The 27,352-nt window shown below is 50.8% G+C and overlaps 6 protein-coding genes across 6 annotated transcripts; 3 read left to right on the plus strand and 3 right to left on the minus strand.

Annotated features, from left to right (window-relative positions):
* Positions 1 to 2,018: 2,018 nt before the first annotated feature.
* Positions 2,019 to 3,502, minus strand: EPUS_02965 (uncharacterized protein; the record flags this gene model as incomplete). Its single annotated transcript, XM_007804052.1, has 3 exons — positions 2,019 to 2,845; positions 2,940 to 3,287; positions 3,337 to 3,502. 3 exons carry the CDS (start codon positions 3,500 to 3,502, stop codon positions 2,019 to 2,021), a joined length of 1,341 nt encoding a protein of 446 aa, XP_007802243.1.
* Positions 3,503 to 6,000: 2,498 nt separating this feature from the next.
* Positions 6,001 to 9,476, plus strand: EPUS_02966 (uncharacterized protein; the record flags this gene model as incomplete). The annotated part of the gene is made up of 2 exons (XM_007804053.1): positions 6,001 to 8,734; positions 8,794 to 9,476. The coding sequence occupies 2 exons, from the start codon at positions 6,001 to 6,003 to the stop codon at positions 9,474 to 9,476; spliced, it is 3,417 nt and encodes a 1,138-aa protein (XP_007802244.1).
* Positions 9,477 to 9,941: 465 nt separating this feature from the next.
* On the minus strand, positions 9,942 to 14,245 carry EPUS_02967 (uncharacterized protein; the record flags this gene model as incomplete). The annotated part of the gene is made up of 2 exons (XM_007804054.1): positions 9,942 to 13,968; positions 14,022 to 14,245. 2 exons carry the CDS (start codon positions 14,243 to 14,245, stop codon positions 9,942 to 9,944), a joined length of 4,251 nt encoding a protein of 1,416 aa, XP_007802245.1.
* A 1,046-nt stretch (positions 14,246 to 15,291) lies between these two features.
* EPUS_02968 (uncharacterized protein) lies at positions 15,292 to 18,169 on the plus strand (the record flags this gene model as incomplete). Its single annotated transcript, XM_007804055.1, has 2 exons — positions 15,292 to 15,672; positions 15,728 to 18,169. 2 exons carry the CDS (start codon positions 15,292 to 15,294, stop codon positions 18,167 to 18,169), a joined length of 2,823 nt encoding a protein of 940 aa, XP_007802246.1.
* Positions 18,170 to 18,950: 781 nt separating this feature from the next.
* On the minus strand, positions 18,951 to 20,244 carry EPUS_02969 (uncharacterized protein; the record flags this gene model as incomplete). The annotated part of the gene is made up of 2 exons (XM_007804056.1): positions 18,951 to 20,071; positions 20,142 to 20,244. 2 exons carry the CDS (start codon positions 20,242 to 20,244, stop codon positions 18,951 to 18,953), a joined length of 1,224 nt encoding a protein of 407 aa, XP_007802247.1.
* A 4,453-nt stretch (positions 20,245 to 24,697) lies between these two features.
* Positions 24,698 to 26,080, plus strand: EPUS_02970 (uncharacterized protein; the record flags this gene model as incomplete). The annotated part of the gene is made up of 3 exons (XM_007804057.1): positions 24,698 to 24,733; positions 24,919 to 25,701; positions 25,754 to 26,080. 3 exons carry the CDS (start codon positions 24,698 to 24,700, stop codon positions 26,078 to 26,080), a joined length of 1,146 nt encoding a protein of 381 aa, XP_007802248.1.
* Between the last annotated feature and the right edge of the window lie 1,272 nt (positions 26,081 to 27,352).

Consider the following 27,352-nt stretch of genomic DNA (forward strand, 5'->3'; position numbering starts at 1 on the left):
TATTTGGTATTGTCTGGGGACTGAAATGGGTACGGGAGTACAAGCAAGTATTAAATGTAAAAGAGCGACTGGTTGTAAAGGAGCGACAACAGTGGGTGCGAAGACTACAAAAGAGCGACTGGGCTTGAGGAAGCTGAAGTAGGAGGCCTGGAGCTGAGTTTGAAGGAGGGAACAGAGAAGAAAAGAAGCACAATTTGAAGAAAAGGAAAATAGACCAGGCAGGGCAGCTGAGCGCCATCTGGCGTTTAATGACCTAACTTAGCACGTTTGCAAAGCGGCGTCCTATCTACATCTCATTTCCCATAGTTATGTCAGGGCTGAGCGGGAGGTGTAGAGAAGGCTTGTTCAGAGTTCAGATGGTCCCTTTCCTTGAGTGCAAGGTAACTCCTCCGTATGGCTGAGAGGTGAGCTGGTTCCTGCACAAGCGCCATCTTGGGGGCGTCAGGGCAAGATGGATACGAGGATACGAGGACACGAGGACCCGAGGACGGACGGCCTGGTATTGGGACTTGTCCAATGAGTCGGAGAAATTAAGGAGAGAAGGAGAGCAGGATCCAAGATTGAAGCTCGGGAAATTGGGTGGAACCAAGCGACAAGCTCCACAGTCCGGAGGTCTAAAATAGGCTTCAAGGGGACTTGGGGCCGAATTAACGAACTAAGTTAACTAACTTAGTGTGAACCCCTTATACTCCCTACAGGTCTCCATACAGGGTCTCCCTACAGGGTGCAAGTCAACTCTTTACGCTGCAGCATTCAACCAATGGCAATATCAGAATCCAGTCAATTTAACGCATGCTGGGGTCCTGGCGCTTTAGGAACCAAGGAAGAATAGCCCAGTCGTTCTTGCAATCTACAAATGTAGCTTCTTTCCATATGTCGGACCAAGTATGCTGCTGCAGGAGGTTCAAGGTCCAGCCAGGTCTCCTCGATGTGTACGACAACTACCCAGCTGGCTGCCCTTGATTCACTTCACCCACCGAATGACCAACTTCGCAGCCATAGACCCATTGACCGAAATCACCCAAGCTGTTGTAGCGTAAGACTGCGGCTGTGTTTGCAAATGCACGCTCATGGGACGACTCGAACCAATCCATGACATATTGATCATGTTATAGGCTGAAGCTGACACGACGGTACAATAGCGCAGTAGCGCATTCAAGCACCTCATTTTGCAAGGCCAGATGCTAATGCAGCCATTCGTGGTTGATGTCAGAATTTGATGGCCATGACTACTGGAGAAGCTTCTTGGAACCTCGGGCTGCAAAGAGCCAGGACCTGAAGTGGGAGGTGAACCAAGGGGCAGAATGGCCGTCAGCGCCTATTCAACATGAGAAATCTCTGGCGTCCGAGCGTTAGGCTCAATACACACATACATTCAAGCTGACATAGCCACATGATGGACGTCTGTAATGCTATCGCCCATCTGGTAAGAACTCGGCGAGTGAGCACGGACGAGCTCAAAATGCAGAGCCGTCTTCAGCTTCTGCCGGTACTAGTAAACAAACGGAAAGCAAGCACCTGTCACGTGTGGAAGAGCGCAGTACGACGAATCAGGAATGCTTGTATTGTGAATGTACCGGAAAGAGATCACCAACCGCTTTTGCACTTACTAGCAAGCCGCTCGGCTGTGCAGTATCTATGCTGCCTTTTGAACTCTCGAAGACGATCGATAGATCCTTCGAGCAATACCAACATCATCCTCATACTGATTGATCAGTAATTTCTGCCGCACCCTCGTTGCTGACTCACCCATAACAGACATGATTCAAGCTGCCACAGCAGACGCTTCGATTATTCATCTGACTAAAGGGAGCTGTAAACGGTCGGCCAGGGAAAAGCGGTAAGTGTGTTGGGAGATTCAATAGACTTAGCTGAAAAGCATGCCCTTCACGCTTCCGATGGCACAGCTTTTGATGATGATCAGGGTGTGATAGGAACCCACCAGTGATGGCCGATAAAACTTCGTTGTTCCGGTGAATCATCACAACGCCTGTAGCAGTAGCAAATGCCCGACCCATCTACCTTGCTTTTTCTGGAGTGAAAGCGTACCTGGGCATTCTTGCCATCTTCTCCTCTGGACTGGTTTCTTGGTCAGAATATACAAGATGGGCGGCCTTTGATTTCTCCTTTTTGTCCTTCTTTTCTTCCGCAGGCTCACCAGCAGGGGTTTCCGGAGGCTTCTTAGAAGGCTGGTCAACGGCCTTGGGAGTTTCAGCTGCTGCTTGCGCCGTTACTGCCTCTTCCGCCTGCTTCGAAGCTCCCAGGATGAGATCGTCTAAAGATGTTTCGTTGCTCCGCAACTGCTGCGTGATTTGCGATTGTACAGCTGGCGGTTGTGGGAGGCTGTTCGGTTGCAATGTTGCTGCAGGAGCGGCTTGATTCACCGGCTGATTGGGAGGACCAGGAATCTGACCTTGATGCATTTGCTGCATTTGAAAATGATTGACATGTGGCGCACCAAACGCTGGCCGCTGTGGAAGGCCAGGAGCTGGCGGGAGACTGCCCGATAGTGATCGTTGCGGAGGTGCGCTGCTTTGCGGTGGGGTATGAATCCGAGGTGGCTGTTGTTGTTGGAAGCCAAACTGCTGAACGGGGGATCCCGCTCCAAATGGACGAGGAGGGCCCACATGAGGTCCGCCTAGAGACGGTCCTTGGAATGGTTGCGGGCTTGTCTGCGTCATTTGCGGCGGATATTGCGGATTTGGATACGGGGCTTGATTTTGAAAAGGCGGCGGGGAGAATGGTGGCTGCTGAACAAAAGCACCACCCGGCGGCTGGAATGGAGGGCCCTGTTGAAGAGGCTGACTATAACCTCCGGGAAAGTTGAAAGAGGCGTTCCCAGGGACTCCATTGAAGTGCTGCGGCGGCGGATATTGCGGAGATGCAACCTGCTGCTTGAATAAGTAAAGATGGTAGAGAAGTTGTTGGACTCGACCTACCGCTGCTGGCGCCGCCACTACTTCCTCCATTTTGTTGCTCTGCTGCTAGCTTAGCTTTGTGCTCTGCAAGGCGCCTTTTCAGGTCGGCAGGCGACTCGAATTTAGGCTTTTTCGGTTGACTTCCTGCGGCAGCTCCACCAGCACCTCCAGCACTGCCACTTGCTACCCTACGTTCTGCCTCAGCTTGATGATACTGCGTCAGAACGCGCTGATTGTGTTGTTGTATGATGTCCTCTGGGATCCCCTCCATACCAAAGATCTCTATATCAAGACCTGCACGATTTGGTAAGGCGTTGTCGACAGCAGAAAGGGTCTCCTTATGCACTTGGCTCATGTGTACCGAAAGACCTGTGACGAGTCAGCTGAGAATGCCGACATCTGTACATGTGCCACTGACCACCCGCGGTATTCAACCTTCTGCCACATCTTTCGCACTTGAAGTGCTTCGCCTTTTGATGATTGATAAGCACTTTCTGGTCATCGAAATCGCGCTCGCAGTAGTAGCACCATGGCCTGCTGAGAATCTCCTCGACATCGGGATGACCACGCTTCTTCTTGCCCATTCTGTTGGGAAACTTGCTGAAAGTGGATGATTAGTCTTAGTGTGAACCAAGTCAGAAATAGAGAACAATGTAGCAACGGATGACTTCGAGGGTAGGGAGCTGGCATTTAGAGGGCATACTCCATATGCACAAGTGAATTCGAGGACTGGCCCGCCAGAGAACAAGAACAAGAATGTACTGCATGACTGACTAGAGCTAGCTTGTCTTGGCGTAGGCTGGGGTCCGGGGGTCCAACTGGAAGTTGCATCTCCGGTGTGTGTCTGAATCTGACACCACATTGCATATCTACCTCGGACATTAGTTGTAAACAGTGGTAAACAGCGGTAAACAGTGGTAAACCATGCTGGCAGAGTCACAATTTACCACCTATCTATTGACCCAGATTAATGAGCTTGCTTGCAGACAGGTACCATTAAAAGGTGTGATGATAAGTCCAACTCTGCTCCTCAACAGGGAGAGGTCATGTTTTACAGTGCAGTCTTCGTTTTCCTTTTTAAAAAAAACCATCAGATAGCTTTCACAGATGAGGCGTCTGCTGCTCCTCTTGATGGATATTCCTGAGACAGCTTGTGGATGCTGTGCTTTCTATGTTTATATCCATCTTGCTGCGTTTACCTACTTGCACCTGCTTGATAGGTCAGTATGCTGATGAGCTTCCGGCTCATGCGGGTATCTACTTTTTAGCTGCTCTTCATTCTGAAGATCAACCTAGAGGGAAGCATTGCATCCTCTGGGGTCTTCCCTCGAGAGAGTCTTGTGCACCCAGGTTTCCGGCATGTGGCCTGATGCCTTACCAGCAGAAGTCTCAGCAGGAAGAAGACTGAATACATGGATTGATTATGTTTGAGGTGGTCCAGGGAAAACACAATTGCATAAGTGTAAGGAGGGAAATCCCGCTTTCGAACAGCACCCTGCTCTCTATTGCTTCTGGTGCATATAGTTAATCAGTTCATATGCGGATCTTCCTGACAAATCTAACTAGTATAGACCAGATCTCTTGTCTAAATGTAAGATTTGGGTCCCGGGTGTCTGCTGTGTATCGCACCTACACCTGTCGTAGTTTTCTGAGAAATCATTTCTGGGTTCATTGTCATATATCACTGTAGCTGTATCTTGATTGCTCCGTTATCTCTAAAACCTCAATCGAAGACCATGAAACCCACTTCGCAACCTCGTTATTGAAACAGCCATACCCACGTTGGAGCTGTTGTCTGGTCTGGCCTGTCAAACGCAATCTCAGTTGGTAAGCACCGAAATGAACCATTATATTGATGAATGATAAACCATGCGATGCCACAGACACTGCTGGCAGTGTATCTCAGCTGGAAGATCTTGCTGAGCTTCCTTTGTAAGTGTCATGTCCCTCTCGGATGTCGTCATAACCGTACATCAAAGGCTTCTTGGGTAGTGAAGATTCTATCCCAATATGTTTGGTTCCAAGGGAGGATTTGCGATGCCTGTCACTGCCCCAGCAAGCAGGTCCACGCTGCAAGTCTTGGTGTTTGGACGAAGAGGTTGTCCTTGAGCTCATAGCTTTGGTCCCGCTAAAGTTGCTTTGTCATGAATACAGGTGATACATACCTTCCCATCTGCATTCTTCATTGTGCCTTTGAGGTTCGCCATGCTCTTTCCCACAGCGACCACTTCACAGTCAACGAAGACTTTCGTACCTAGCGGAAGAGGTCTCAAGAACGTGACCGTTAACGTTCGGCTAACCCCCAGCATCTCCCAGTATCCTGCCTTTGCGATAGTGAGCAGGGCTGTGGATGTGAGAGTATCTAACAGGGTTGATGCAGCACCGCCATGCAGAAAGCCGGCTTTGTTGCATAATTTTGGCACGACGCTGAACATGTAGTGTACACTTTTGGTGGGCTGGTGGGCTGATAGAAGCTCAACTCCTCCCGACCCGGTGGTGCCAAAGTCCATACTTTGCGGATCTTCAACGAGGTAGAGTAGCAGCCGCCGTATGCGCTCTTCAAGAGACAGAGAAAGGTCCATGAACGAATGTGAATTCTACGTCATGGCAGAAAGAACGCTATTCCGTGATTGATTTGGGAATGTCATCTGCCCTAGAGTTCTTGCACAGAGCAATCCACCTGCAACCTGGAGTCCTTCTGTGGACTAGGTACGAGAATTCCTTCAAGCTGTCCACATCATTAACCAACAGAACTCTTAGCACACCTGGCAGATCAGCATCTGTACAACATACCTGAGTGAACTTTTGCATCAGAGGACCAATGCTTTGTGGGGAAGGGGATAATTTTGGCCCCCAAGCTGCGGGGAAAGATTTGCCGCCAGGGCCCGGAGCCACATTCCTTGGGCCCGATTAGGCATTCCTTAGGTGTCATGGCAAGCAAGGGCACCCCAAACACCGCACACCAGATTCCTTGTCAGTTTCATTTCTCTGCAGCCGCCCCAAGCGCGGTGTTCGTGCTGCCTGGGATAGGTTTCAACTTCCAGTGTAACACCTCCCTTCTCAATGCCTTATCCATTGCATAATGACAGAGGAGGGCGAGGAGGCAGACTTTGTCGGTGGAGGCCGCAAACCGTCTAGACGAGAACGCATCCGTGATCGACTATTGAAGAAGGTAGATAAACCAGATAAACCAAAGGCGAAGCAGATCGGTCACGATGAGGCTCTTAACGACTTTTTGTTGAAGTCTCCGGGAGAAGGAGGTGATGTCTTGCCACGATTTCCCTCCCCAACAAGAAAACCGGTTCCTAGAATTAACGTATCGTCATCACCTCGCTGGCCAGAGGCACAAAATGTCACATCAGGAGAGGCAGTCCCTCAGCCTACTGATGACCAGGAAGCCACAGGGGTCTACGTTCCAACAAAGCCTAGGCGGCGAGAAGGACTGACAGTGAGCTTTACTAAGAATGCTCCTGAGATCATAGGTGAGGGTGGTAATGAGGCTGAGGCCCCTACGCTATCAATACATCAGACAAGGCAGTCTGTGTCTGCGCATACTTTCGCTCACGATGGGCGTCCTCAGAACCAAGCAGCGTCTGCAGCTACCGTCTCAGAAACTAATATCCATGCAAGTAGCACTCTTACCGATCCGCCAGGACAGGAATTCCGGCCTCAGATCCTAGTGCGAGCTCCTACAGGCCTTGGAGAGGCAACAAGACCAGGAGAGAGCGCTATCGCTGCGAGCAAAAGCATGCAGGATGCGGGATTCGAGCGTACTGTGACAGGCAGAAACACAGCTCAACCTACAGCTCAATCTAACCCCGGGCTACGGCTCTCTTCAGCAACAGGTTTGAAACAGAAAATGCTAGAAGAGGAGGCTCGAGCTTTAACTTCCGCCCGCAGAGATTCTCCACCTGAATCCATACTTCATCGGCAGAATGCGACACCGCCTAGAAATTCTCGAGAATATCTCCCAGCTACATCAGTGGCGCCACAAGCTCAACGGGAGGATTCACCCAGCGCCCTAGCTAATCTCCTCTCTCCTCAGGGTCATTCTCCATCACCGTCAAGGCCCTCCTCATCCTCATCATACGGAAGCACCGAGCAGTCACTCGAAGTAGCACAAGGCCTCAGCCACAGAGCAACATCCTCAAGAACATCACCTAGACGCAAGCCTGTTCCTAAACCATCAGCTCCTGAATCGACAGAAGATGCTCTGGCTGAGTTTAGGTCACGTGTCCGGCGCTACTATGGGCTATTTGTTCTATCAGCAGAAAACACGGGGCCCGGCTTGGATGCTTCTTTATCCAGATGGATGCGAGCTGCTGCTTGGTGGTTCCTGACTGCCGAAACGAACTTCAAGCTATTGAGGAGAGACTTGGAAGAAGGAGTCAATATCATGCAGATTTCGACGAGCAGACGACTCATGCAAGCCGTCGTGGACCTTGCGAAGACAGCCTGGATTCTCGAAGACATTTTCTTGGACTATGCTAAAGCAGAATCGCTGGATCTATCAAATCAAGAAGCCATAGGTAGACTGATAGAGTCCGACCCTCTTTCGCGCTTCTCGCGAACTTTGCAATACTGGCAAGACCTGTCGAAACGACTTGAGAGCCTTGTGGCAGCGGTTCGTCGGAACGGCTTCATGGCACCATCTTCTGAAGATGTACCTTTGTCTCCGGGGATCGACTCGACAATTTGGCTCACACACGCGGTCTTAGAACCTGGAGCCGCTGATTGGTTTCGCTCTGCGAATCCACCCTGGATTCGGATGGACCACACCGTAACGCCTGTCGAGCCTTTCGATCTTGCAGAAGTCATCCCTTTAAATAGTACTACCAATACGTTCCGGATGAGATCCATGTTCTGTCATATTTCCGGCCGGTTCCAGAACCAAGAACGTACGGCAGTTGTACCATGTATATTGACAATTGCCCGTCGAAGAGGGTCGCACGCGCTTGTGCTATTCATGGCCAGTCAGGACCATGATGTCAACGTCGTTTTCGAAACAGATCCTGTCCATCGTGACCGCATAGAATGGCAGCAGACACTTGCTAGCGTCTTCTTCAATTCTACGGGTGGATTTCAATTCCAGATCCAGTTACAGCAGGCCGACTTCCTTCATCTGAAGGATTGTTACGATCTTGCCAAGAGAGCATTATCTGGGACGGTACTTGATGTCCAGGGAAATGCAAACTTCCGCGAGATATTAGTCTTCAAGGCTACAGCGAAAACCTTTGAGCGCAGATCTACAGAGAAAATCAACAGTTTTCCGTATGTGGGCGAGCAACGAGACTGCGAGATCTTCCTCTTCGAGAAGACCGAGCTGCTTAGAGACAGATCAACCACTCGTAAAGCCCATCGAGGTTTCAGGCTGAGTGTAATCCTCAGTCCTTATGCTGCCAATTTAGGGATTCTCGATGTGCATATCGGCGGGGACAAACCGATCCTCTTACACTCTTCCCACGACAACAATCCTCCACTAGTCGAACTGATGGACTACCGGCGGGCATCACTTCTCATTCAATTTCCACGCAATAAAGATTTTAATGGGTTCTACGAACTTCTCACAAGCCTCAATCATTCTGCCAATCAAGAGCCTCCTTTTGAGAACGTACCATTGCATTCATTTTCTATCGAACCGTCCTCAAGTGAGGCTAGGATGTTTTTCAGTGCCGCACCATGGAGAAATGTTCAGATCACGATCGACAAGGGCCAAAACCAGGGACGGGATCATATCACCAACACAGCAAATCCTGCCCCTATCAATACCAGTGTCTTCTCCACCCATGGTGTATTTGCCGACAGGCTCTCACAGGGTACGTCCACTTCTGCGGGTACTCTCCTGCCTGTCAACCCTCACTAACCACCACTACAGGACGATCGCAAGTCTACATGGCATTAAACACCACCGACCCAACAATGCTCCACCTCCTTCGAAACGCGCAACAAGATATAAGCATAGCCCTCCGCTTCCGCGCTGCACCTCCTACCGCCCCAGCTATCGCCACGCAAATCTTGTCCCAATCCCGCACGCACCCAACGACATGGAAATACACCTTCGCCACCCCACACGACTTGCACACCTTCCAAAAGTGCCTAACCGGCTCCGAAGTGCTATTCGACGGCACCGCATCCTCCTTCCTCGTCTCCCGCGGCACCGGCCTCCGCACCAAGAAGGCCGACTTTGGTGTGACGAGAATCCAGCTCTTGCACGACAGCCTCAAGCAGAGATGGCAAATGCTCACGTACTTCGAAGACGGAGGCCAAGCGATGCAATTCGGGCTGGATGGGAACGATGTCTTCGAACGCTCAAACAGCAAGGGCAAATACAGCATCAAGCTCGTGGAGGTGAAGATCAGTCCACCTTCTCCAGCACCGGAGGATGGTGGTGATGAGAAGAAGGGTTTCCTCTGCGTGGAAGAGACACCCGAGGGGGATGAAAGAGATGATATCCTCATCTCCTTCGAGGCAGAGGAGACCAGGGATCGTTTGGCGCACGTCCTCCCCTCAGCGGTGAAGAAGACGTCTTCGTTGATGGGGGCGCTGCATCTGCGGTGATTCAAATTCCGTAGCGAAGGTTTGTTTGGGATGGATCATGGGAAACGAGCTTGGTATTTGGTTTTTGCTTTTGCTTTTGCTTTTGCTTTTTGTTGTTGCTTTTTATTGCGCTGCATAGGATACCCCCCATCGAGCAGAGCACAGCAGGCAGGCACCGGTAACATGGGAATGGGACACGAATCATCATCGCTTTTTCGCAAAGCATAGCTAGCTACAATTACAGAGCTCTGAAGTTTGACTCTTCGATTCCCGTTTTTCTTAACCTCTTGAAGAGGAAATGCTCGTCGCGCAGTGGATAAATAGCACTGTCCACCGTTGACAGATCACCTCGTGATCTAACTTATCCGAGCAAACCAGAGAGAGGGGGTTGGAGTGCCTTTAAGCATTTGCATGCAAATCGATTAAGGTGCTTCAGCTAAACCTAATATGCGCGGATCACGGTGGAGAGGTCCAGCATAAGTACTCTCATGAAAGAATTGGCTCGTCCACAGCTCTGGACATCTCCTCTCCCGGTGTCATTAACCTAACCACTTTCCTCCCAATGGGCGATCCTCCTCCTCCACCTCCTCCTCCTACACCAGCAGCAGCAGGAGCACCACCCCTCCCAACCTCCCTTTCCGACCCACTACCATTCCCCGTCCCCACAGCCGTCGAAGCAACCGAGCTCCTCAGCAGGCCCCTCGTTCTCTCCACCGCCGCACTCTGCGGCGCTCTCCACGTATCCTTCATCGACGATCCGCCATTCCTCTTGTCACCACCACCACCATCATTCCGACCCTTAGCCTCACCCGTGGTTTGCTTGTCGCCTTGAACCACCACCACAACAGCAGCAGCAGCAACCGCAGCGGCGGCAAGATCTGCAACTCTTCTCCTTCTGACCTCGCCCGGCGCGCAATCATGTCCACATCCGGCGCTGGGACATTCGCCTTGGCTTGTAGCTCGGCCGAGCCATGTCTCCATGCAGGACATGTGGGCGCTGTGGCCGCAGGATTGGCAGAAGGTCCAGAGATGCGCAGGGCCGGCTGTGTCGGTTCCTGCTGTTTCAGCATGTCTGCTAGACAGCTGGGTTGCTTGTTGTTGTGATGGATGTTGCAAGCTTAGGCAAATAGGACAGGGAGGTCGAGGAGTGTAGCAGCGGGTGCATGATAAGGGTATCATGTATGAAGAGGTGGAATCGAAAGTGAGAGGGGCAGAGCAGTTCGGGTTTGTGCACGTAATCTGGAGGGAATAGCCATCGTTGAGGGAGGACTCTGGATCCTCATCTGGCCTGATGCGGCTACGGTAAACTGATGAGATATCAAACTCGACACAGAGATTGCGGAGCTCAGCGGCGGGGAGGTGGAGAGAGAGGGACTTTAGGAGTGTATGATGCTGTTGGAAAATTGATTCAATTATTCGATGTGAGAGATGGGGATGAAGGAGTCGATCGGCGACTGTTTGAGGTAGCGCCAATGCGCCAGGAGGAGGTTGCTTCTTCCGGTATTTATGGTGGAAGAAGAACGGATGAATGTGCATGAGCAGATGAGTGGAGAATTGCGCATGGTTTTCACCAAGATCGAGGTCAAAAGCAATCATTTGTGAAACGAGCGGTAGCGCAGACCAGGGCTTCGCCTGGTCGTTGATGTAGTAGTCTTGAAGGTCGAGGGGTTGAAAATCGGTATAGACGTAATGAGGCGACTGGAGCTCGTCTGCAGTGGGCGATGGCGATGGCGATGGCGATGGTTCTCTGTCTGTCAAGCGCTGGTGATTCAGGGGCTGCGGGGAACGACTCACAGCACGCACCCAACCGTGGGGTTGGTGTTTCGTAGGTGGCTGTTCGAAATCAAATGGTGCGTCTGGAAATGATGAGGTTGATCTGTCTGAATTCCGACTGGTACTTCTCTGCTGCTCTCTTGGCTCTTTCATCCTTGAATTGTGTCTCTGGGCATCCTCAGGTGATGAATGTGGTTCGAGGCTATCTCGGTGGTGATAGGCCCAGTCGTCGGAAGCGATGGAAGCCTTGTTCTCGTAGCTAGCCCCTGTAGACTCGGACGAGACGAGGGACTTCGCTCTGTGCGAGCCGCTGGTGGATTCGGAAAACATCTCAAGGCTCTCTGCTGAGTTGTGGCGATTACTGGTGATGGCTAGGCCTTTCTGAGCAGTCTCCTCGTATGGGCTATCAAAGTGCAGGATCGTCTTTGGCTGAGCTTTGTAATCAAGCAGGGCTGCTCGCTTGTTATGCTCTCGACGATGGTGATCGCCACTCCTAAATTCTCCCGCTGAAAACCAATCTGATTTCGACCTCTTTACAGTCTGTGGCCCAATTGCTTGCGTCGATATATGGCCTTCAGGCAGTTTCGTAGTAGCGTAGGCCGCGTCACCTGGTCGATCCGGACTCAGAGCGTCATCTGTAGATACAGTGCCCAGACTCTTGTCAACGTCACTTCTCAACACTCGCGAAGCAACTGCTGCGGTCGAATGGGCAGCTATGACTGAAAGAGGCAATTGAGGTATTGCGTCTGAATGGTCATCCAGGCTCAAGGCACGCGGTGATTTGCTAGGACCAGGAACAATCGAATCGGGCATTGGTCTTGCTAGGGGAGTTGCCATATTCGACGTGCTCTCAGCTTCATGGTTCAGCTTTCCCCGTTCGCTGCGAACAATCTCTTTGAACCGATCTCCCTTTACTGCTTGAGTTGTTCCAAGCAGCCTTTCGAACCGTTCAGCTCCGTTGCTGCTGCCAGGTGGCAGCTGGATTCCAGGTATAAGGCCGTCGGTCTCATCGTCCCGACTCGAGCCTTTGAGGGTCTGACTCAACCGTTCACGGCGGTTCCGGTCTGCCCAGGCTTGAAGTTCTGGCACAATGACAGCCCCAAGAATACGCCATGTCTGAGCGAGTCTATGCATCGAAACTTGATCGCAAACGTCACCGTTGGTCTTGAAAGCCTCTTCCAGACGTTTCAAGATCTCTGCAGGGTTTTGCTTTCTCTCTGCTTCTATGGCAGGTCTTGCATAATTTTCAGCCAGATATTGAAACGTAGGTAGATCTATGGCGGCCCCTGTCGTCTTGCCAACGACTCCAATCTGTCCGTTGTGGAACATGTTATTCTCATCATAAATAGTCTTGTCCAGAGGCATTACTGTGTTTGGGTCATCTCTCGACGGTGGGGTATTACCCAGTGATCTGGCAGCTTGAACCGAGCCTCTGTTCGCTTGTGCACGCTTGTACATCGGTCCAAGAAGATGCTCGTGAATTCCTTCGTCATCCGTCATGCTTCTGCTAGTCATAACCTGTTCTCCGCTGCTGAAGTCATCACGACCTGTATTGCGAGAGCCGACCGGTGGATCATCGCTTTCAATCGAACGGCGACGTCCTTGATTCTCCGTAAAAACAACGTACTCGCCTGTTGGCAGCCAGTCCATTGTGCAAGGACTGATCTGCTCCGGTGGCTGAGGCGAATAATGTACGTCTGTCTGCGTGAACATGCCTTCGTTACCAACAGTCCAGAGTAGGTCTTTGGTGCACCATAACAAGCTCGTAGCCGGGCTGTTGTATCTATCTAGTTCGCGGAAAGGGATTAATGGGCGGCGCAGATCCCAAATATGAACACGAGGATCGTCTGCATTATAGCCAACAGCGAGCTGGGTACTTTGCCAGTCACCTTTGCTGTGCAACGCAGACGACCATGAGGCTGGCCTCCAACGAATATTCATAACAACCTGTGGAGCTCGGAATTGAAAGCATGGCTTTTGTCTTCGGTCCGGGTTTTTGAAATCCCAAACCTTAACATTTTTATCTGCACTGCCACTCACTACATGACGGCCATCAGGGTGCCAATCGACGGAGTAGCAGGCCTTTTCGTGTCCATTGATCCTCAGCTCTGGTCGGTCCATCTTGCGTGAGTCCCATTTAAAGATTGTCCCACCATCGGTGCATGTGATGAATTCTACCCCGTCTATAGGTGACCATCTCAGGTGACGCACTGCTTCGGCTCGTCCCGAAAACTGCTTTGTACTTTTCAGCGTGTGGGATGATTTTTCGCGGCTGGACATTCGCAGGTCCCAATACTTGACTGTTCCATCATGACTGCCTGATAGCAGTAAAGCGCCTTGAAAAGGGTTAAACCCAAGCGTATGAATCTGCCGCGTGTGCTCGTGCAGCCATAGGAGCTCTTGTTCCGGCCTCTTCACATCGTATATTGATAAACGACCATTGTTTGCCGCCGTAGCAATGATGCTGTCGTATTCAGCATGAGACCACTTTACGTCTGTTGCGGATAGAAAGTCTCTTCGTTGCGAGGCGATGGCTGTGCCATTGTGAGAGCCATGGGCTGAGGCATAGGATATGACAGCAGATCTGAGATTCAGATCTTCAGTAATCTTTCGGTCTGCAACTCGAACGGTTTTCAGGATCTCCTTGCCGGCAAGAATGGCATGCGTCTTGTTGGGGGATATGTCGACCGCAGCGATAGGTATGCCAGTTTTGTGGGCTACAGTTTGCACAAGCAAGGGTCTGATAGAAGCGTCAGTCCGTGCCTTTCTCAATACAGATTCTCGTATCCTTACGTGTAGGTATGCAGCCGTGTCGGCTCATCTTGAGTCCGTGCGCCTGATGATTGATGTCCTTGGCCGATGGGAAGGCGCTGGGTTAGGCCGAGACTAAGAGGAGCGATAAAACGTTGTAGAACTCCGGGACGATGGGAGATGGCTCGACTTGGTGGTAGAGGTGGGGGGGGAGGAGGGAGTACTTGTGCTGGAGTAGAGTGATTCAGTCTCCCCGAATCAGGCATGTTTCAGCGTGGATTCTGGCTGGCTAAAGGTCGTCTCCGGGGTTGACCCATGGCCCAGCCCACAGAAGCAAGCAGAGGAGCTCGGGGATAGCCTCCACCTCATGAGCGGCTCCTTACCCGCCATGCCGGGAGCGCACACGTGGTCATGAATAAGAGGGAGAGGTTATACTAGTATGGCAGAAAACGGTCCCAGAGACCGAATGAGAAGTTCGTCAGGAAGCTGACCCATGCGCGATCCCCGGGAGAGGTGATGGGGGCTGCGTCGGGCGGAAGCTCTGACCCGCGATCACGCTGCTGTCCCAGGCAGTCGGTGGAGTGCAGCAGGATGGCGTCGATAGAGGATGCCGTGATAGGCTCTGCTGCTCGATTCGCCTGCTCGATTCGGCTGCTCTTTGGTCCTTAGATCAATGTCAACTCGGGTCGGTGAGTGTTGAGATTGAGATGCTGTCAAGCCCGTCATGCACGATGCACACGCTGGCAGCAGTAATTAGCGAGGTACCTGCAACGCGGTCGGCGGATTCTACACCTAGAAATGCGGAAATGCAGAAAGTCAGAAATGCAGAAATGCACCGGACAAAAGACTATGGTTCCAAGGTTCAATGTTTCCATATCCACTACCTTGAAGACTACTATTAATCACCGGCCCTTGCCACCTTTCTTCTCTCCACAATCGCTGTTCTTTCCTCGACCTTCACATCTCCCATCCGCATCATTCACTGCCTTTGAGAAGCCACGGCCGATGACTTTTGTCCTTGCAGCATTGTCTTTACAGAAACCTTCCATTCCGCTCGGGTGGCTGATGCTGATCCTCTACCATTTCTAATGCATATTGCTCCTTTTCTTGTTTCATACTCTTCGCCACACTCGCTCGGTGTCAGCTGGACACAGTCGGGGCTCTCGCATCTACCCGCAGCTTGTAGTCCGGCACTTTTACCTTGACATGTTTTGCCCCACAAGTAGACCTTCAGCTCCGATACAAGAACAAGGTCCGACAACCTTCGCGACCATTCGTCACTTGCTATTCTCACGGCCAGCTTGTTACCATAATGTCTCTTTCGGCCCTTCGGGTGTCGCTGGGAACATCCCGGCAAGTTTTGAAATTCGCCCAGACCACTGCTCCTCCTCTCGTCCTTGTTGTCTTCCTCGTCGCCTTCGTTACCCGTGGCATTCTAACTGCTCCGCCAAGTGATGATGTTGAAGTACACGCAAAATCTGGCCCCGGTGGCCGGCCATTACCCAAACGGAGGCAATCTTCGCAGCAGGTCAAGGAAGCTGCCAAAGTCCACGACTTCTCACCCAACGTTAAGCTGCTCTTCAACTGGCTTGGACTACTCGCCCTGATGACTTTTGCCATCAATGCTATCCTTGTCGTTCTTCAGACCATAATATATTTCCGCGAGAAATGGTGGCCGGGACAGGCAGCTGTGGTGAGTGCGCTCTTTCGCTTCCCTACTACCTGACATCGTTGACTCACTTTTCCAGATCTATGTTGCGGCATCCTTCTTTGTCTGGGGCATTGTATTGGTTTCTCAAATTGACAGTAAACCATCTCCTACGGTGGCTCATTTTCTAGCCTGGCTCGTTTCTCTTCCTTTGGAACTCATCATGCTTGGCGCAACTCTTTCCGTGGACACAGTTCAACATCATGAACCTATGATTGGGGATCCGGAAGGAGGCAAATTACGGAATACCATTACTCCTTGGGAGATAGTTGAGGTTCTTGTCAATTTCGCAAGGGTCGCTCTTTTCTTAAGTCTGGCCCTCCTGTTTCTCGTCGTCAGTATATCTAGACGCTATGGTGCGAAGACGCAACCGGGAACTCCGGAAGATCTGGAAGATGAGACGCCATTGCTTGTTGGCGAGGCAAATGGTCATCCGAAAGGTCATGCAGACAGACGTGCTTACGGCACTGCTGATCGGAAGACGGCGTCGGAGCCCAAGGAGCGGACCGATGCCTGGGCCAAACCGAAGGACACGCCCAATGTAAATTGGTATCAATACTTGAGAGGATACATGGTGCTCGCTCCGTATCTGTGGCCTGCCAAATCAAGAAAATTGCAAATGATTGCATTGAGCTGCTTTACTATAATGATTGCCCAACGCGTCATCAACGTGTTTGTGCCGATCCTGGTAGGAAAGATTACCGATGCTCTGGTTGGTGGGCCAGAGAAGCAGGTCAAAACTCCTTGGCTTCTAATAGGATTGTATATTCTCTGCCGCTGGCTGCAAGGAGGACAAGGCCTGCTCGCCGTTGCTCGATCAATACTCTGGATCCCCGTGGAACAATACTCCTATCGCGCAATTTCAAATGCTGCCTTTCAGCACGTTCATGGATTATCAGCAGAATTTCACACGGGCAAGCGAACAGGCGAGCTTATCTCGGCATTGAACAAAGGCAGTTCTATCAACAGCTTTCTCTCCTACGTCACTTTCTCTGTGGGGCCAATGATCTTCGATCTCATTGTGGCAGTTGTCTTTCTTGCCATCACGTTCGACGTTTATGTGGGTCTGGTGGTTGCAATCGTCACGTTCCTGTACATCTACGTCACCATTCGTCTTGCGCAGTGGAGAGTAGCTCTGCGTAGGGACACCGTGAACGCTGACCGAGAGGTGGAGGCTGTCAAGAACGACTCGTTACACTCTTGGGACACCGTCAAATACTTCAATGCCGAAGAGTACGAGTTCAATCGATACCGCACCTCGATCTTGACCATGCAGAGGTTTGCTTATTGGCTGGAAGTGACATTGGGACTGATGAATACAGCACAGGGATTTGTGTTTATGCTTGGTCTCATGGTCGCCTGCTTCATTGAGGCTTATCGTGTAGCTCAAGGCTATCAGTCCGTCGGCAAATTTTCCATGCTGCTCTTTTACATGGCCCAGCTTCAAGCTCCCCTCAACTTCTTTGGCACATTCTACCGAGCTATTCAGACCTCTCTGATCAACGCCGAGCGCATGCTCGAGTTATTCAAGGAGCAGCCAACCGTGGTTGACGCTCCCAATGTCCAAGAACTGAAAGAGTGCTATGGCGAGGTCATCTTTGACAATGTTAGCTTTGCTTATGACCAGCGCAAACCCGCGCTGAACAATCTTAGCTTCCGTTGCAAGCCCGGCACGACCACTGCTCTTGTTGGAGAATCAGGAGGTGGCAAAACTACCTGCTTCCGCATGCTGTTCCGTTACTACAATCCAAGTTCCGGACGCATTCTCGTTGACGGCAAAGACGTACAAGAACTCACCATCGACTCTTTCCGCAAGTTCGTGGGCGTGGTGCCGCAGGACTGCAACATGTTCAATGAGTCGATCATGTACAATTTGAAATATGCAAATCAATCAGCGACCGATGATCAGGTCTACGCCGCATGCAGGGCCGCCTCGATCCATGACAGAATCCTGGCATTTCCCGATGGATATGACACTAAGGTGGGAGAACGTGGAGTCAGACTCTCTGGCGGAGAGCGTCAACGCGTTGCCATCGCCCGGACAATTCTTAAGAATCCTAGAATAATCCTCCTGGACGAAGCCACAGCCGCTCTGGACACTGAAACCGAAGAGAAAATCCAAGCGGCGTTCGGGACCATCTCGACCGGTCGCACCACCATTGTCATTGCACACCGTCTCAGCACAATCACTGAAGCAGATCAGATCCTCGTCCTCTCTGAAGGGTCAGTAGTGGAGGAAGGTACTCATCAGGAACTCATCGAGAAGAGTGGCAGGTATGCTTCGATGTGGCGGAAGCAGATCCGAGCTCAAAGAGCCGCGGTCGAGGCAGAAGAGTTGCGGCAAAGGGCGCAAAAAGCGCTTGCTGATGCTGAAGTGGACTCGACGAGCCATAGCGAGGAAGAAGGATCATCATCTTCGGATGGCAGTCCAACGGAGGCCGGGCAGAGGAAGGAAAAACGAGTCGCTTTCCCAGCGCCATAATCAAGGTAAGTGACTTTTTTGGGAAAATGGAGAAGAAATATGGAAGGGAAGAAAGCAAAACACCAAGGAAAGGGGAAAATTCAACGGAAAATGGTCATAACTCTCTTCTGTGGGCATAGAGTGGTCAGGTGCACCACAGATTGAGATTGAGATAAGGGGCCTCGCGGCTTTGGGTACTGGTACCTGGGAGGATGACTACTAGGTCATGTCGTTTCCCAATTCCCGATTCCGGGCATCATCGCTATTGGCATAGCACCGCATTTGGATGGGGGCGTTTTTGCTTTCTTGCATTACGTTTTATGGTCAATTCCGGTTATGCATTCACGTGTCTATGATTGATTGATTGATTGATTGATTGATTGACTGAATTGGTGCGGAACTGGGCCATCATAGAAGAAAAGTTGTAGCATATTCTTGGGTTGAAGATTAGGAGATGGGGAAGGGAGCTGCAGGAGGAAAAAGGACAAGAAAATGCAAAGCGAGAATATAATAACTTGAGGAGTAGTGTCCATACAACCGATCCATTCGTTTTCGCTCGTTTCCTTGCTGTTCACAGTGGAATTGCCAGTCCGTTTGACTGATTCAACGCTCCTCCTTTCGTATGCTATACGATGCGTGGTAGATACGTACCCTTTGCTGCCCCCCATCTCGATATCCTTGATCGGAATGACTTTCCAAGCCTACCCTTCCTTCTCCGGATAGTGGATGAGAGGTAATGCTAATACTCTGGAGTGGTTTTGCCTGCCTCACGAAAACGTTTTGCAATCCAGCTTCATTGTCGCTACTTCCCTCTCCCACTCCCAGCTTTTCTGTCACCAGCTCCACTCCAAGCCTCTCCGCTATTGAGCACCGTCTTTTGCTGACCACTCCCAGCAGATGTTGTAGGGGTGACCACATCGGCGTCTCCGTCTCCGTCTCCCACGGAGAAGGGCTGGGCATTGTCAATGACATCGTCGTCGTCGTCAAGGAACTCATCCGGCTGCCTCAGCATGCTTGTCCTCTCCTGTGGAGTACCGCCCTCATTGGCAGCTGTGGTTGATATTGGCGCTGGTATCTTTTTGTTTGGTTGTTGCCTACTGCTGCGTGTTTGTCCATGCTCCTCCAATGTATCATCAGCACTGACACTGACGCCGCGCTTGCCCCATCGATTTGGCTGGGCTGGTCTCTTTGTACTTCCGTCTACATTTGGTATGTTGCCACCTCTCCTTGCTGCTGCCTCGATATCATCTTCTTCTTCGTGATCATCGATTCCGCCACTCGGCCGTTCCAGATCAGCGCTCGATCTTCCCCTTCCCAACAACCCACCGACCAGCCAGCTCTTTCTTAAATCATCACTATCCACCACACCACCGCCCCTCAGCTTCACCCGTTGTCTCGTCCAATACACCCAAGCGAAGTCGATATATAGAGCAGTCTGTATCACTCCAAAGGTAAAACTAATCGGATCGAAATAATGCTCCTGGCCCGCGGCCCTCACGATCCAATTCAAGATGTAGAAGAAGCGATAGCTCCCCAGCGTCACCAGATAAAACGACGTAATCACCGTCGGGACTGTCGTCTGCCTCAGCAGTAACAGCTGTGGCAGGATACACACGCTCTCCAGCGCCTCGGAGAAGGTGTACAGCATGCCCACCACGCTAAATTTCTTGAAGATGACTGTGAAGGGAGGGGCGATGACGACGCTGCCGATGAGGGCGTAGATGGCGAGCTTCCACGCCTTTTCGCGTTCGCGGGTGCGAGGGTAGATGCGGAGCATGAGGAGGATGATGTAGAGACTGGACCAGATGTAGAAGTTTTTGAGGACGAAATTCCAGTAGGAGAAGGAGGGGGGAACCCAAAAGAGGTCGAGGTAGCGGGTTAGGAAGACGAGGATGTAGAGCGCTTGCGTAAGGAGAGAGATTCCTGGAATGGGGGTGTCAGAGGGTAGGCAGATGTGGGTAAAGGTGGTGGATGGGCTTCCATCAGTCCATACCTTCCGCGCTTCTGTTTGAGTGAATTGCAAAGATGAGGATACATTTCGAAGCGGTGTGGCAGAGGTCGGCCATGCGGCGGAAGGCATTCATGTCGGGCGCCATGGTGATGGAGAAGGTGATGTGGTGCAGGTACGCGATAGTATGTAGGACAGAGCTGGTAGTAGAGCTCGTCTTCTTAGGATGGAGAGCTCATGGCGTCTCCCTAACGATCAGATAGCAACAGCGCTGTAGCGTCGAACCCGCTCATTGCCTTTTCATCCTGTAGTTTTGGTAAAGGTGGCCTCGGTCCCGATTCCGATGAATTGAAGTGGTGTGCGTGGCTCAACAAGCTGCATGCTGCAAAGCTGTCCGTGCCCAGCAGTGACCAATCAATGCCTGCCCTATCCTCAATGATATAAAACTTCAACAGCGCAGCTGTGGTGATTTGTCCTGGGCAGGAATATTTTGGCAGATTTGCATTTCTTGAGCATGTATTACTCCTCGGTCACCCCAAAGAAGAAGTTCTACATAAAGCAGCATTTCAGGTCGCTCAAGTATTTCAATTCTATCTGTCCTATCTGAGCGGATGGAGGACCACTTTGTGGTACCAGTATGAATAGTGAGCAATCTTCCATTGAAACAGCCTCTGTATGGCCGGATGAGAGCTTGTTGGCCTCTCAAAGCTCCTTGTGCTATTACTGGCTTTGGTCCCTGCTACCCAGCTGTTGCATGCCTGACAGCTCTTGCTCAAATGTCGACTACTGAGAAGATCGTCTAGAAGGTCCATCTTCCTCTTAACAAGTGCGCCAAATAGAGACTTTGCGAAGGGTCATTCAACCTGATGTGGCGTGTAAGATCGTGTAAGTGGACCAGCTGTTCACTCGAAAAAGTAGAGAGGACAACAAGGCGGTAGCGCTGCTCGTTGGTAAAAGACGAATGTTAAGTCGAACATGATGAAAGTCTTGGTGTACTGAATGTATCAGCTGTAGGTCCCAGACTCATAGAGACTTGATACCTCTGATACGACTGACTAACGCGACCAAATCCCGCTCTGCTTGAGCTCGCCAGCAGAAAGAATTACATCACCTGCAAGAGCGTCGTGGTATGCCTTCCCTAGCAGTATCTCACATCGATGCAAATTGAGATAGAGCCATGCCGCAACGTCACTCGGCCATGTACACACTTAGGGAATCTCAAAGTTTTGTTCAGGTCTGACACAAAATCTCCTTCCGTGCCAACCAGGTGGCACTTCGAAAGAGAAATGGAAGAAAGGGCGTCATACTGCCAATCAGCCCGGCGTGGTCGGCGTGGTTGGCGCGGATCTGTGCGGATCTTCTTTTGCCTTGAGCTTCCTCAGAGACAGAGCATTGTAACGGGAGACGGAACTGGAAAAGCTAGAGAGTTTGAAGTTAGAAAGCATGCACTGCATTGAGTTTGCATGTATTGTTATTTCGGCCGCGAAGTACTGTGAGGTGGATTTGAAAATGTGCCTATCGGCAGAACTCCCTCGATTATCTTAGTCTACCTCACACCGGGCAAACTAGCTATAGGCTTGTTGCGGCGTAGCTAGATGGATGTGTCGATTCAGGTCTAGCACAGATAGTAATCTCATCGATGCGGCATTAATTTTGGCACGGTATGTTGGTGCCTAATTCACAGCGTCATCACCCATCTCAAGTAGTTAAAGTGTAGGTTGTCAAAGACAAGCTGAAGGCGCAGACCAAAGCCAAGCTGATCTGGACTCGCGGTCGGAGCATCAAACCTGTACCATCTGTAATCCTGGACGGTCTTGAAGGAGCGTATAGTCACATCCTAAGAGTCCTATGGAATAGATAGCGGACAGAAGAAATTGAGCACGAAGTTTATGCCAATGCAAGATACGGCGTTTCGAAACTGTCGCAAACAAGCTAACAGACATTGAAAAGCGCTTTGTATTGGCAGATGAACGAGTATGAATGCGGATCCATCTGTTCAACAATTGGCAATCCTGCTCATCAAGCATAAGGGAAACGTGGTCTAAGATCTAACCAGCAAGTTTGGTGAACAATGCTTTAATCATAGACTCAACCAGAGCATGAATTAAGAAGTGACCATTGGGGCACGGCAAGGATCTAGGATCCTGAAGAAGGCATTGTATGGTTGGTATTGTAGCCGCAGCCTGCGATTTTTATTGCGGCACAATGTCAGCAGTAAAGATTAGCTGGTATTTAGTGATGCTTGCAGAGCCTTTCAACTGCATGGCGATGCAATGGCTTGAAATCACAATGGCTAAAATTGGAGTCGTCAGGAGAAAGGCCATTGGAAGAGGGTGAAGATCGCAGTGTGATTTGGAGATTAACTAGCTTGCGCTGTGAGGTTGAAAGTGGTCACGCTTTGAGGCGTAACTGCAGACGAAAACTAATGACAGGTAAATACTAACTTAGTAGTTTTTGCAAGACGAAAGGTGGGCACAAGAGACCTCAGCCCTGCCCCTCCCTCACCATAGATAGTAGTGTAGAATGCGTGTTTCATTAACCTTCTTGTCACAGGAAGCGGTGTTGCTGTTGCCAGATATATCGCCCAGTTTCACATTGATGCAATGATTTCAGTAATAATCACCATACTATGACAAGTTGTGACAGCTAGGTCGTTCCCTTGACGGTGATTGGCAGAACAGCAAGTCAACACTTTCTGAAACCCCGTGCCTGCTTGGAGGTTGACGACAAAGAGTGGTAGCATGGTGCCAGGATGCTTTGATCTAAGCAATAATAAGTCAATCGATTGTGCAACAATAGTATTGATAAGCATGCCGCCAAGGGGCGGTTTCTGAGGCTGGGCTAACCGGGATTCCCCTTCCACGTGTCGGTCTTGTGCGATGCAGTCTGCATAGTCATCAGCTTTACAATGCGGCGACCTCTTGTGTCAGCATCAAGGGGGTAGGGATGCAGCCATGGTTTGGAACAGCTACTAGTACTGGAGGTGGCTGCACAGAACCAGGACTGACTCAGAGCGAAGACTAAAGCGCGGCTTCAAACCTCTTCAATCTAGATAGTACGGGATCTCACGGTACGAGGAGGATTCAGGCTGTGTCTTACAAGTTGTCTGGTGCTGCTCGAGTACTACTCATGTGCCTGGGCCGTATTCCGTCTCTCAGCCTTCGGTTTCTGCTCAGCTTCCTGGTGCCTAAATCTGACATTTCAAGTCTTAATCTAGGAGTGCTTCAATTAACAAGGTGTTACAGCCAGTAGACCTGGTGAGTCAGCACCTGGCTAGTCGCTGTAACTTACCAGGCCATGTTGCACCTTGTCAAACCCATTTGAGCCCTCGGACTTAATTGTTAAACTTTGAAGTGTAGTGCTGTGTCTTAGCATGCAGGAATTTGCTTAATTATTATTAATCATGCTATTTGATTCCACGTGAGATTTGAATACGGCATGGCCACCAGCCCTGCACTTCCAATTACAGTACGATTGTTGCTCTGCTCAAACAGGCGCGAGACGATCCTCCCATGCAGAGGACAGGGCCCAATCGTCTCCTCCGGTCGTGGTCAGCCTCTATGACGAGGCTGACGGCAACCTCCTCGGGATTGGGATTAGTATCATTCGGTTCTATCTTCTCCCGCCACCCGATGCCATCTCGCTGGATTCTCCCAAGAATCGCAAAGTCGTTCTTGGCATCGGGCTTCCCGTTCATCCGTGTTCTCCCGTCTGCTGCAACACATTCAGCAAATCATTCAGCTTTCTCATACACGTCGTAAGAGTGACAAGCTGTAGAACTAGCATGCGTCGCACGGAACCAAGACACTTGTGCCACTCAGGTACGCGCCAGTTCCTAATATGGCAGCTCGAAAAGTGGGGGCGGCCATGGCAAAGCCTTACCCAGCACGGTCCACGCCGCTACAAGCCCACAATCAAGTCGATGGGAACTTGTCTAAGGAACGGCACTTGGACATGATTAACAACTATACCGCGGCGCTTAATAGCAGGGAGAGCCATATCATCACAATCTAGTGCCATGCACCATGGGGCTGAGAGGATCCTCGCCAGGTGGCACGGTCGAAATCCTGAAACGTCCTTCGCCCGTTTTCCAGACTTAGACTTCGCAACCTAGCGAATCCGCCTGTTCCATTCCTGGAGACAATCATCGACCATCACTTGGCCGGGGGCGGCGTAATGAAATACTCAGGTTATTACGCCCTACTAGCGCAGGACAGTCTTCAGTCCTATGCGGCGCGCATCCAAGGATCAGTTCAACGGCCTGTCAGGGTAATATATAGCTGCAGGCTTTATATCCTACTGTATCCCGTCCCTGGGCCTCGCAGCTTTGCATACATAACCACCCTGAGTAATTCAACAACTGATCTTGTTTATGCATTTCGAGTGCCACTCTCCTTCTTACCATCGATCTCGGAGTTTGTTTCCTTTCCTTGGTCATCGTTAATGCTGCCTAATTTGCCTTAAGGTCTTGGCTCCTTCGGCCGGACTCAGCCATTTCGGACATTGTTCCGCTCTATATAACCTCTCCATAACACTTGATGAAGTCGAGTATCGCTTCTAGCCCAATGGTGGATGTACTATTTCAAAGTCGATTGAAGGACATGAGCAACTTCTTGGAAGACGACTGGCCTGAACAGGTACGTTGACATTCTCCTGCACAGCGTCTCCTAGCTTGTATTTGCGTGTTTCGAGTCTTCAGATCAACAGATGTCTATGACCAAGTTCGAAGTCTGCTGCTTTGAATTGCAGTTTTTGTGTTCTTTGCCAATTCAGATCTACATCCTGAGCTTATTGCAACCTTGAGAACTTGGTCTAACCTTAGTACAAGACACCGTTTTCCCATTACAGCAACCCGTTCGATCACACACCTACGTTGACTCTACCACCGTCTACTTCGAGCGTGGCTCATGGCTCGGGGTACCTCCAGCCGCGAATGAGCCCTGCTTTTGGCCATGGCGTTGAGGATCTCATCTTTACAGCCGTGACCAGCGGCTCAATGGAAGGGCTGGGAATTAGCCATGCCACGGCCAATCCCCCTTCTCGCGCTACTCTGTCCGGTGTTTCCAGTCCCAGTCTGGGCATGTCGAACAAGACGGCATGGTATGATCAATCCGCAACGTCTCGGGTTCGATCATTCACCGCTCCAGCACCACAATCTATGCCACCAACACCTCAGACGTCTGCTTTGCCACCTACTCTCATATCACAACCTGTCCCAATCGCCCCTCATCCTGCCAGTGCGCCTTTGCGGCTCGGCAAACGCCTACGAAATGATGATCAGTCTGAGACGGGGAGATCGCCGCAACGCCACCGCTCGAATAGCAACCAGAATTCGCAATTTTCTGGAGCCAATCGTCCTCAAACCGAGCTTTCAGAAGAAGATCAACTTTTATTAAAACTCAAACACGAGGAGAATCTGCCATGGAAGGACATCGCTAGAGAGTTTGAGACTCGGCTGGGACGCACGTATCAAGTACCAGCACTGCAGATGCGACATAAGCGCCTACGTGAGCGGCTACGGACCTGGACGGAAGATGACATTTCGGCGCTCGAAGCCGCTTACGATTATTGGGAGAAGTCGAAATTCGAAATTGTTGCGCAAAAGGTTCGTGCGGGCCTGCTCCCTCCTTCCCATGCAATAACTGACAGCATAATAGATGCTCGAGTTTGGCGCTCAGGAAAAATGGCCTGCAAAATACTGCGAACGTAAATGGGAAGAGCTTCATCCCGAGACCGCTAGTGCGACGTCGAACATTCCCACCCCAGGCCACCAGGGAGCCTTACAGCTGGGGCCCTCAGCAGCTCCATCCACTGATAATTGGATGCCACAAGATCAAGGGTCGGAATTCGAGTACAGCCAATCCACACCTTCCATTACAATGATATCGAGGAGCCCCGTCACTTTTGCCACTCCAGTGATCAACCGAAGTCCTGTGCAGCGAAGTCCTGTGCCGGCCAAAAATGAGCACAAATTCGAGCAATGACGGAAGAATTGCAACGCCTTCAGCCGAGCTCGGGCAGAGCACGGACGACAGATCAGTTTACGTGGATACGAAGTTTACGGCACATAGAATGCTTGGAACAGCAATGTACGATTCGATGTATGATTATCAATTGGGGCGGTCGGCAATATCAGGCGACCAATCGCTCAGCTGGACGAGGGGATTTCAAATAGGTGCACATTGTCTGAGCTGTACAATACCGCGATCGATTTGCTGTGGTTACACAGCAGTGTATTATAAGACATATACTTGTACACTAGTAGTTAATTCGAAGAGGCCCAAGCGCAGAAAGAAATTTGGACGTTTTCTCGACAGTTTAGCTCCCGGGCATGTCTGATCGTGAGGGTGTTAAGAAAAGTTGTACGATTCCCGTGAAGATTGCCAGGATAACATTACTTGCTTATTCGGTCATAGCAGATGCCAAATGGGGGACTTCCATGACATACGTGGATTGATCTCTTGATGGAGACGACGAATCGCATCTTGATGTGCATGAAAATTGTCCAGTCGTGATGAATGACGCTGGACCCCACGCCTCTAAAAATGGTGGGTTGCATGTGCATGGGTATGGGTACGAGTAAACCACTACCATGTTGCATGGCGCCTGGTTTAGCCTTCCTGGGGTGGCTTGACGATCTCAAGGCTTTTCGTTTATTCTGGTAACTACAGAGTAATTCAGTACCCCGTGCTGCGATGCAAGGAGCAACCTTGGTGCCTGGCGTATTGAGTGATCACTCATCAGCCATCCATTCCGGCTGCGCTGCTTATACATATGCATGCACCCCGATATGTACTAGCCTGGCTGCATTAGGATCCGTTTACATACATTTCCCCTTGACCGCAGGCGACTAGCACATCCAGTAGAACCTGCACTTTCGTTAACCCTTTTAATCCTTCTGATCATGGTCCTGTAGGACGATCCTCCCATCGATATCGCCTATCCACTGGCTAGAGCGCTGGGAAAGGCCAGAAGCGTCGTCATACCCGTTGGACAAGCACCAGGTGATTCTTTGATCAGTACAGGAACCCACTTCTGGGTCCATCCCTGTACCCGTTCTTTAACGAGTTGGCATTGGTGTTTGCTGATCTCTTGCCTGCTCTCCTGACACCGGTGGGCCCTACGGATGGACACACATGGGCATGGCCACGTTTTCCCCAAGGTCTGACTAATTGCTCAGTAGCTTCCAAGGCTAAGCCTGAAGGGGCTGAACCTATCAAAAGCGTGCCAGCAAGGTATGGGCTGACTACCCTAGT

The sequence above is a fragment of the Endocarpon pusillum genome (assembly GCF_000464535.1).
Source record: "Endocarpon pusillum Z07020 unplaced genomic scaffold scaffold2751, whole genome shotgun sequence".
NCBI lineage: Eukaryota > Fungi > Ascomycota > Eurotiomycetes > Verrucariales > Verrucariaceae > Endocarpon > Endocarpon pusillum.